The sequence below is a fragment of the Lucilia cuprina genome, chromosome 5, assembly GCF_022045245.1.
Source record: "Lucilia cuprina isolate Lc7/37 chromosome 5, ASM2204524v1, whole genome shotgun sequence".
Taxonomy (NCBI): Eukaryota; Metazoa; Arthropoda; class Insecta; order Diptera; family Calliphoridae; genus Lucilia; species Lucilia cuprina.
Genome location: NC_060953.1, coordinates 44135728 through 44147664, shown reverse-complemented (window position 1 = coordinate 44147664; position 11937 = coordinate 44135728). Strand labels below are relative to the sequence as shown.

The following is an 11937-nucleotide window of genomic DNA, read 5'->3' as shown; positions in this document are numbered from 1 at the left end:
CTGCCCACAACCTGATTGCTCACGACCTGGTACTCCTGGCTGTCCACAACCTGACTGCTCAAGACCTGGTACACCCGGCTGTCCACAACCCGATTGTTCTCGTCCAGGACCACCTCAGCCAGGTTGTCCCGCTCCCGGTCCAGCTCCAAGACCTCAACCTCCAGCACCTAGACCACAACAGCCTGCTCCAAGACCTGGTAAACCCGATGGCGAATATCTACCACCTCAAGATAATGAAGTCAGCCCTCCAAGTGGTCCCGGACCACGACCAGGTCCTGGTGTCAAACCTCAACAGCCCTCATATCCAGGATCTCAACCTTCAGGTCCAGGTCAACAACCCTCATATCCTAAACCTCAAGGTCCAGCACCAGGCCAACAACCTTCAGGTCCAGGACCACGTCCCGGCCCAGGTCCTAGACCACAACCTCAACAACCCTCATATCCCGGATCTCAAGGTCCAGCTCAACGACCACAGCCATCTTATCCAGGACCACAACAACCTCAACCATCTTACCCTGGTGAAGTGCCCGGCACTGGTGAAGATTCCGGTTCATTGGGTCCCGATGGCTATAATTACAACAAACCCAGCAACCCCTTTAAATATTAGAAATGTTTAATACTCGTAATCTTAATAATTAAATAATGATAGACATAAAAAAATAAAGTATTACCACAAACACAAAATTATTTAAACAAAAAAAATATATATAAAGAAAATGTTTTTCAACTCAAGTACCTTGACCCCAAGAAAAAGAATAAAATTAAAAAAATGTTATTTAAGCAATGCTATTAATAAATTTTTGATAATAAAAATATAAAATTAAAAAAAATATTAAACAATTAAATTTTGAATTCTTAAAGATGATAAAAATGACACAACAAATTCTTGAACTTTTGTTTAGAAACAAAAAAAGACAAATATTCTCTACAACGACAGCTGTCAAATTTTTTTGTATCATGATTTATAAGGTTTTCACTAAATGGTCATTAACGACCATATTATTTTGTTAGAAGTTTTTTTGTTTTTCGTGTATTCAGGTATTCATTCCTTTTCTGTGCAAAAGTAATTTAAAAATAACTTTGTAATTTCAAGTTTATGATTTAAACAAATATTGTTCTAACCTCTATGAGAGAGCAGCTGAGCAGCGTCCACTACTTCCAACTTATTAAAAAGCAATTCTCAACTCCACTGTTAGCCAGTTTTAATGGTCATTTGGTTTTTGAAATAAAAAAAAAATATCAGTAGGTCATGCGGCCATTTGGTTTTCAATCTGGTAATAAAAACTAACTAGTATTATAAAGGAAATAGTTATTAAATTGTTTTTGATTCATTTTAATAAACAAGTTTTTTGTTTAAATTTTTGCAAAGAAGATTCTCTAAAAAAATAATAATAAATAAATATTTAATTTCAAAACTTGACTATAAAATAAAAAATGCGAGATTTTTTTGTTCGCATAGTTAAGTGTTTTTGAGATGGATGACATTTATCAGGTTCAATCGAAGTTGTTGAATGTCATTTAGTGTTGGTTGGAGGCCTAATGGGAATTTTTTAAATTTATACCGATTTTTTGTTTAGATGCTGAAATGTTTGTTGTAAAGTTATTTCATTAACAATTTGTCAATTTAATAAAATTTGTCAGTTTTCTATTTACGGTCTGTTGTTCAATGTTGCATACTGTCAAGGACAAATGTTTTTTAAACTCTAGTTGCCAAATTCTATATATTTATGAATATAAATGAAAACCTTTTGTTTTGGTTAATTTAGTATAACTGAAAAATTTTACGGAGTTAGTCCGCTAATTTAGGAAAAGAAATCGTCGCACTAGCAATGAAGGCCGTGTTACTTCCCATCGTAAATACATATTTAAATTCGTTTATCTGGGAAACTATATCTATAAAAATGAAAAGAGAATTTATCGGATGTTTCATATATATTTTTTTTTAAATCTGTAAAATAAAGAGAATTTGTCAAAAATTTTTATGGAAATTCTTTATAAAAGGAGAATTTATGGAAATTTTTTTATAAAACAAGAATTTATGCGAAATATTGAAAAATTCTTTTTTTTGAAAAATTTTTCAAAAATGCTCTTTAAAAAGGGAATTTATCTAAAATTCTGTAGAAAAAGGGAATTTATCAAAAATTCTTAATGAAAAGGGAATTCATCGAAAATTCTCTATAAAAGAGAATTTATCGAAAATTCTCTATAAAAAGAGAATTTATCGAAAATTCTCTATAAAAAAGAATTTATCGAAAATTCTCTATAAAAAGAGAATTTATCGAAAATTTTCTATAAAAAGAGAATTTATCGAAAAATCTCTATAAAAAGAGAATTTATCGAAAATTCTCTATAAAAAGAGAATTTATCGAAAATTCTCTATAAAAAGAGAATTTATTGAAAATTCTCTGTAAAAAGAGAATTTATCGAAAATTCTCTATAAAAAGATAATTTATCGAAAATTCTCTATAAAAATAGAATTTATCGAAAATTCTCTATAAAAAGAGAATTTATCGAAAATTCTTTATAAAAAGAGAATTTATCGAAAATTCTCCATAAAAAGAGAATTTATCGAAAATTCTCCATAAAAAGAGAATTTATCGAAAATTCTCTATAAAAAGAGAATTTATCGAAAATTCTCTATAAAAAGAGAATTTATCGAAAATTCTCTATAAAAAGAGAATTTATCGAAAATTCTCTATAAAAAGAGAATTTATCGAAAATTCTCTATAAAAAGATAATTTATCAAAAATTCTCTATAAAAAGAGAATTTATCGAAAATTCTCTATAAAAAAACTTATAAAAAATCTTCTATAAAAGGAAAATTTATCGAAAATTCTATATAAAAAGAGAATTTATTAAAATTTTTTATATAGAAAGAAAATTTATTGAAAATTCTATTTACAAAAGGAATTTATAGAAAATTCTCTATAAGAAGAGAATTTATTAAAATTTCTCTATAAAACGAGAATTTGTTGAAGTTCTCTAAAAAAATAGAATTTTTTGAAAATTGTCTTTAGAAAGGAATTTTTTAAAAATTCTCTTTAGAAAGGAATTTATCAAAAATTCTCTTTAAAAGGAAATTTATAGAAAATTCCCTATAAAAAGGAAATTTATAGAAAATTCTCTATAAAAAAGACATTTATAAAACTCTCTATAAAAAGAGAATTCATTTAAAATTCTTTATAAAAAGGGAATTTATTGAATGTTCTCTATAAAAGAGAATAAATTCTCTATAAAAAAGAGAATTTATCGAAAATTGTCTATAAAAAGAGAATTTCTCAAAAGTTCTCTGTAAAAAAGAGGCCTTCTTATCAAAAATTCGTAATAAAAAGAAAACTTGTCAAAATTTCTCTATAGAAAAGAACATCGAGAAAATTCTCTATAGAGAACTTTTTGAAAAATCTTTATAGAATGAGAATTTCTTGAAATTTCCTTATATAAAAATAAAGGGAGAATTTGTCAAAAATTCGCATTTATTTGTTTTTTTACCCTTATTCAAGAATTTTTATACCCATCAAAGAAGAAGGGGGATATATTAAATTTTGTAATTCCGTTTGAAACACATCGAAATATTTTTCATAGACGCCGTCATTAAATTCTAAAGACGATCTAGCCATGTCTGTCCGTCTGTCTGTCTGTTGAAAGATAGAGTCCGAATGGAAAGAGGGTTGAAATTTCACACAAATATTTGTTATAGGTTTGCTTGGTATTGAAAATGAACAATATCGGCCTACGAAAAGCAGCTTTAACAGTCAAAACTTCTTTAAAAATACGAATATAGCAATGAAATTCGACATAAGTTCAAAATCAGTATTCAAAATTTTATGAGGATCGGTCCATAATTGAATATACCCCCCATATAAGGTCCCCTTAACAAAAGGACTTTAACGCTCATTACTGGCTTATAAATACTAGTATATAGATGAAATCCGACAAAAATAAGTTTTATACGAGTTAAAATCTATATAAAAAAATGTATGAGGATCGGTCCATGATTGACCCTACCCCCATATAAGGTCCCCTTCGAAATTCTGTCTACCAAATTTTATGAGGATCGACACATAATTGATCCTACTGCCCTATATAAGGTCCCCTTCAGAAAATTACTTTAACGCATAAGTAAGTTTCATTTGATTTAAACGAGGTTTGATGGTGGGTATATAAGATTCGGCATAGCCGAATATAACACCCTTACTTGTTTTACTTATTGTTGATTAAAAAAGAAATTTTCTACAAGAGGGTTTATAGAGGAGTAGGGGTATATATGGGACTATCCTTATCAATGTTGGTAGAAGAATTTATGTCTACTTCAAAGTTATTTATGTGGAATTCAATCGTGTTATTATTTTTTATAAGTGGATGTTAACCTTTAAGTCATTTTCTGTAGAGGAATTTGTATAGGGGTAAGAGTCAAATGAGGCCCGATCATAACAAATTATATTATATTAAAGTTACAAAAGAGTAGAGGGAATTTCCAAAACTACAAAAATATTCTGAGTATTATTAAATCTATGTATGATTACGTAAATCATATTCCTCCCTGTACATTTTTTTTCTGCCACATACCAAATAAATTTAATATCAAACTTTCGTTATACATATTTCGAACAGGAAAAATACTTTCGATATTGCAAAACATGTTCTGAATAAATAAAATTATTTAATTATCACCAAATATGATAATATTGATACAAAAATTCTTATTCAATATTCCATGTGTTTTTGGACATCTGTTAGATTGATAGATTTGTAGTTTGTTAGAACAAAAATAGATTTCTGATATGATATTTAAGTAGTTAATTCATGCCAAAAATTTAAATTATTCACGCATAGTAATTAAATGTTTCTTTCTCGCTCTATATAAACATAAAATGCGAAATAATTTTAGCTAGAATAGAAGCAAAAAAAAAACATTACAAATTATATAGACTTGGTTTAGACGCTCATAAAATTTGAGATATATTTCCTTGTTTGCATAAATATATACCTCCACCCATTAAGAAAAACCTAACAGCACACACGTTGATGTAAACCAATCAAAATAACAAAAAAATACAAGTAAAGTGGTTGGCCAAATTAATGCGGACCAAAAATATGATTTATATTTGTAATTTGAATTATAAAACTCTTTTGTAGCTTAATTATAATTTGTAGATAAATTGGACTGTCCGGCTTAAATTCCCCAACCCCTGTATGGTGCGTGCGTTGATGTGTTATAACAACTAGTAGTTTGCCACTTAAAAAGCGTTTGTAATTTTTTTTTCGCTTTAAATTTTAGTCTCTAAATTTTAGTTTTTTTACACTCATAAATCTCAGCAATAAAAAGCGAAAAAAATTGAAGTTTAGTAAAGTATTTTGCATAAAGCAAACAATACAATTCAACTCAATTCAAAACAATAACCAAACAACGCACTTTTAATACAAAATAATCGTAATTTTGTTATGGCTGGTTGAATTTTTCTAGATGAAAATAAAAATAATAATAGTCATCTCTAAGTAAAACACAATTTCAGTGTAAATACCTAAAAGTACTAATGTACATAATACACATGTCTTCATATAACATTTACTTACTATAGAGTTTTTGGTGCAAAGTGTTTTTGTATTTTAGTTAAAAATAAAGTTAAAGTATTTTTCTTAATTTAAAAAACAAACCCTGACCTATAATGAGATGTTATACAAAATAAGAAAAATGCACAAAAATATTAAAACAAGTAAGTGAGAAATGTTCAAAACTTATGAATAATAACATTAAAATATAAAACAGTTTTAGGCATAACTTTAAACTATATTTTAAACACTTAAAGCAATTTAAAAAAAATCAAAAATTTATCGAAAATTCTCTATAAAAAGAGAATTTATTGAAAATTCTATATAAAAAGAGGATTTATTGAAAATTCCAAATAAAAAGAGAATTTATTGAAAATTCTATATAAAAAGAGAATTTATTGAAAATTCTATATAAAAAGAGAATTTGTCGAAAATTCTCTATAAAAAGAGAATTTATTGAAAATTCTCTATAAAAAGAGTTTACTGAAAATTCTCTATAAATAGAGAATTTATTGAAAATTCTTTATAAATAGAGAATTTATTGAAAAGTCTCTATAAATAGAGAATTTATTTTTGGAAATTCTCTATAAAAAGAAAATTTATTGAAAATTCTCTATAAAAAGAGAATTTATCGAAAATTCTCTATAAAAAGAGAATTTATCGAAAATTTTCTATAAAAATAGAATTTATCGAAAATACTCTATAAAAATAGAATTTATCGAAAATACTCTATTAAAATAGAATTTATCGAAAATTCTCTATATAAGAGAACTTATCGAAAATTCTCTATAAAAAGAGAATTTATTGAAAATTCTCCATAAAAACAGAATTTATTGAAAATTCTCTATAAAAAGAGAATTTATTGAAAATTCTCTATAAAAAGAGAATTTATTGAAAATTCTCTATAAAAAGAGAATTTATTGAAAATTCTCTATAAAAAGAGAATTTATTGAAAATTCTCTATAAAAAGAGAATTTATTGAAATACTCTATAAAAAGAGAATTTATCGAAAATTCTCTATAAAAAGAGAATTTATCGAAAATTCTCTATAAAAAGAGAATTTATCGAAAATTCTCTATAAAAAGAGAATTTATCGAAAATTCTCTATAAAAAGAGAATTTACCGAAAATTCTCTATAAAAAGAGAATTTACCGAAAATTCTCTATAAAAAGAGAATTAATTGAAAGCAATTTAAAAAAATCAAAAATTTATCGAAAATTCTCTATAAAAAGAGAATTTATTGAAAATTCTATATAAATTCTATATATTAATTGAAAGCAATTTATAAAAATCAAAAATTTATCGAAAATTCTCTATAAAAAGAGAATTTAGTGAAAATTCTATATGAAAAGAGAATTTATCGAAAATTCTCTATAAAAAGAGAATTTATCGAAAATTCTCTATAAAAAGAGAATTTATCGAAAATTCTCTATAAAAAGAGAATTTATCGAAAATTCTCTATAAAAAGAGAATTTATCGAAAATTCTCTATAAAAAGAGAATTTACCAAAAATTCTCTATAAAAAGAGAATTATTTGAAAATTCCCTATAAAAAGAAAATTTATCCAAAATTCTAAATAAAAAGAGAATTTATCGAAAATTTTATATAAAAAAAGAATTTATCGAAAATTTTCTATAAAAAGAGAATTAATCGAAAATTCTCTATAAAAGAAGAATTAAAAGAGTTAATCGAAAAAGAGAAATTATCGAAAATTCTCTATAAAAAGGAATTTTAAAATTATCTATAAAAAGAAAAATTTTTTTAAATTCTCTATAAAAGAAAATTTTTAAAAAATTCTCTATAGAACGTCATAAATTTGTCAAAAATTTTCATTTAAGAAAATATTTGTCAAAAATTCTTAATATAAAGAGAATTTGTCGAAAATTTAAAAATTCTCTTTGGAAGAGAATTTTTTTGAGAATTTCTCGAAATTTTATTTTTGAAATTCTTGAAAATTCCCTATAAAACAAGATTTACTACAAAAATTATAATATTTCCAAAACTGTTCTAAAAACGAAAAACTTTTCTTTAAAAATTCTAATTTTCTATAAAAAAAGAATTTTCCCAAAATATTTTTATAAAAAAATTTCCAAATATATTTGTTTTAAGAGTTCTATATTCGGCTGTCCCTAATCTTATACACATTTCATCATGATGTGTTATGTTTAATGTTATTATCGAACTACTTTTTCGTACTTTTTAAATAACGAAAAAGTACCAAAAAGATCAGTTTTACTGGTTCTTATTTAATCCTGGCTCTACATACCTAATTTCAAACTTCTAGGATAAATATTCAATATATATTTCTTTAATCAAGGAAACATGTCCCGGATGCGGTTAAAAGCCTGATTCCCGGTAAAGTCTATTTGAGAAAGGATAAACCTTATATTGTATGAAACAACTCAGTTTTTTTTACAATTTCAGTTTCCAGTACTAAGTTCCTTAGAGTTAATGTTCATAAAAAGTTGCTCTCAGCCGAGTTGTTGAGAGCCACTATATCGTTTAGAATAATATCTTACAATTTTTCCAATGCCTCGATTCACCACCACCAGTGCAGCGGTAATATATTACACTTTTTTCCAAAGAATTTCCCAAGATTATTGTGAAAGCTCAGTGTGTCATAGTTGCTTAGGCCCTATTACAAGCGTATGGTTCTAATAGAAAGCGTTCAATATCGATATGCTTTGTTTTTTGCACATTCTAAGTTTCTGATCAAGGATTTGGGTAGAAGGGGGACCATAGGCCACTTTTTTTTGAGACGGCCTCAAATTAAAACCGCAATATATATTTTTTTTGGTTCGGATACTTTGATATGTTGGCTTTAGCTTTATTTCTTTCGATCTTCGCTAAGTCTCCATTATGTGTAAGGTTAATCTTTCAAACTTTCAGGGATGATAGATATTCGATAAGCTAAAACAAAAATTGTTAATGTGATGAAACCGAAAATGTGCCCCTATGGCTTTGAACCCCCTTCTACCCTACGTTTGTCATTCAAAATAGTCTCTAATTTTATCTTTCAAGCATAGATTTCCATCTTTTTAGGTGTGACGTTCAACCCCCATCCGATATATGCGTCCACCACGACCCTTCTGCTTAAATAATTTGGATTCTTGCGTCACGAGTAGAATTGGATACATTTGTATTTTATAAAAAAATCTTGCCCAAGGTTTTCAGTAGGTTTATAGTTTGATACAGAAAACATAACGAGAAATTTTAATTTCAAATATTTAAATATTTTTCCATAGATTTAAAAAGTGTTAAAATAAGTCTTAATTCCGTGTTGCATTGTTTTCTTTGTTATTGATTTTTTGTTCAATTATTTGTTTATAATAATTTATATTAAAAAAAAACAAAACCTGTCAAACTTTTCTAAAGTTTACCCAAATGTTTAGCCATCTGTATGACAACATATAATAATTTACAAAATAAAAGCAAAACTTGTCAATGATCTATTACAGCAATTCTATGGTTGATCGTATGGTAATTACCGTCTCTTGATTAGTTTAGCATTATACTACATTTGTGGTTAATTAACATTTAGAACTGTGTTTTTTTGAGAGTGTTAGAAAATTTTGTCATTGATTTATTTTGTAAGTAAATACTCTAGTGGCGACAGTGGACGACAACAATTTTTTGTCAAAATAAATACATTTTCTAAAAGAGAGGTTATATAGGGGAATGGATCCTTAGATATAGTATATTTATTAAAATTTATTATTTTAATAAGTATTATTTATTATTTATATAAATTTATTGGAGAATATGTAGGCGAAATAATGGACCGAGGGAAAGCATTTTCAATAAAATTTATTTCTTAAAACAAACGGAGAGTATGGTTCAAAGTTCATTAAATTATCTTGAAAATTGAGATCTGTAGCGTGCAAACATGGAAACACAGACGGACAAACGGAAGGACGGACATAACTAAATTAAAGAAAGTGATTCTGAGCCGATTGGTATACTTTAAGGTTGGTGTAGGAATAATTCACCCTCCCCACTATGAAGGTGTGAGGTATAACTATTGAGGCTATAAATGCTGAGTAAAAAATGATCACTTAAGCTATTGAATTTATATTTGAATTCCCTACGTCAGTTCTCTAGGACACCAAGTTCCAAAAGGAGGAAAAACGATCCAGCAAAAAAAAACTTCAAAAGAAGCGAAAAAGAAGTAGAGTTTACCCCATTGGAAGTACTGAAAAAGACCTGATGATGTTATGATTTTAACACAGGTTTGTCATAGGAGGGATGTGCTTTTTATTAGATTTCAAATTCTTTTCGCTTCTTTTGACGTCAATAAACATCACTACCATAGAAGTAAAAAATCACTTAGTGCTACTTTTGAAGTGGTGAAAAAATGAATTCTTTTAGAAGTACTTTGTTTTATTTTTGCTGGGGAGACATGGTACTTTAATGAAAGGTTCAACAACTTCGTGTTAAAGCATTTTTTTCTTAAATGTCAGTGTTTCATTTATAATATTTTAATTAATGTTTAATACCATGTTATTAAAATGAATAAGTATTAGACAGTTTAAGTAAAATAAATTGACATAAGGTGTCATTAGACATGACAAGTGATAACATTGTTAGAAAAAAGTTAGTTATCAACAAATATAATTTATGGTTTTATCAATGTTTTCAAAAATAACAAAGAAAACAAGTTAATAATCAATAATTTGCCAAAAAAGAATAATAAATAAATAGACAACAAATAAAAAATTAATTAAATTTTTTTAATTAAACAATATATGAATTTCATAAAACACCATTTCTAAATGAATTTGAAAACATTTTAATTTAAATGCAAAAATACCTTGAAGGTAAGTCGGTGCAGACAACTTTGCATGACGTTGTCGGATCTACAGAGAGGACACTTGACATTAAATAATATGTTATGAACATATGCGCAATAATCGATTAATACCAGCAAAAATAAAATGAGGTGCCTTCACAAGAATAACATTTATCACCACTTCAAAAGTAGCACTAAGTGAATTTTTTTAACTTCCATGGAAGTAATGTTTATTGACGACCAAAGAAGCAAAAATAATTTGGAATCGAATAAAAAGGACATCCCTCCTATGACAAACCTGTGTTAAAATCATAACTTCTTCAGGTCAAATTAGTTGTATTCTTTATATATCACTTCCTAATAACTTCCAAAAATGAACATAAAAATTACTTCCTGAGAATGACTTCAGATGTCGTGAATTTGGTATCAAATAAAAAGAACATCCTTCCTATAACAAGCCTGTGTTAAAATCTTCACTTCTTCAGGTCTTTTACAGTACTTCCATTGAGTAAATTCTACTTCTTTTTCGCTTCTTTGGAAGTACTTTTTTGCTGGGATTGGCTGACCTAGGTGTTGAACAATGGATAATAAACTGAATAGACAACATGCTTAAGAGTAGGGCCATTACCTCTAATATGGGAAGCATGACAAGGAAAGTTGAAACTAGGGGCACATCAAAAAACGAAATCGACGAAACGAAACGATGACGACTTTGTGCTTCTTATTCAAAGCAAGTATCTTTCCACAGTAAGTGAACTCAAGGAATCAGTCGCCAGCGTTCTGTTTTTAGGGGACAAGGAAAACAGTCTGGGTGTTAAAACTGTCAAAACTGAACTAGTTTTCTTCACAAGGAGGTACAAAATTCCTTATTATTGGCGTTATTTCAGATTCTAAGCTCTCGTGGAAACGTAATGCTGAGAGTCCAATGAAAAAGGCTCTTTTATGTTTCTTCTATATACATATATAAGAAAACCTTTGGGAAAAGAAAGGATCTTAAATTATCCATTGTACATTGGATATACACTGCGGTCATAAGATCAATTTGGTGGAGAGCGATGGATTTTAAGACTCACTTCTATTTTATCAACAAGGTTCACATATTAGCATGTCTTGTAATCACTGAGACCTTGCTAAATATAACTCCCATTGATATATTTTAAATCCAATTGTGCTAAATCTGCCCTACAATTAACATAGTCGACCGGACTGAAACATTGATCTCGACAGCATCATACGAACATAGTTGAACGGATTGAAACATGGTTGCATTATACAAAAGAAAGACATTCCAATCATGGAGCAGGAAACGGACTACATAGCATTTATATTGAATTTTATAATGTTTTTTAAGGCTAGAATGCCGATAAGGGATGATTAGGCCGCAAACACTGTCCAAGGGATCGACGTGATCTCAATGAACACTGAAGGTTCAAATGCAGAAAGAAGCATGGGCTCAGAAATTTTGCTGGATCTTCAACTGTCTCATCGACTACCAGACATTTTCACGATCTTTCAGGCGAAGATACATGCCACATGTAACCGCGGGAAGTATACTGGAATTGAATCTCTAAAATTGGAATATCTATGATTGGACATAT

At 27.9% G+C, this 11937-nt stretch overlaps 1 protein-coding gene across 1 annotated transcript in view; it reads left to right on the top strand.

Annotated features, from left to right (window-relative positions):
- Positions 1 to 845, top strand: part of LOC111683383 (basic proline-rich protein) — a 2464-nt gene extending 1619 nt beyond the window's left edge. The window contains exon 3 of the mRNA XM_046952486.1: positions 5 to 845. Within this exon, the coding sequence (XP_046808442.1) occupies positions 5 to 607 (603 nt within the window). The 3' untranslated portion in view covers positions 608 to 845. The remainder of the gene's footprint in view (positions 1 to 4) is intronic.
- Positions 846 to 11937: the final 11092 nt, after the last annotated feature.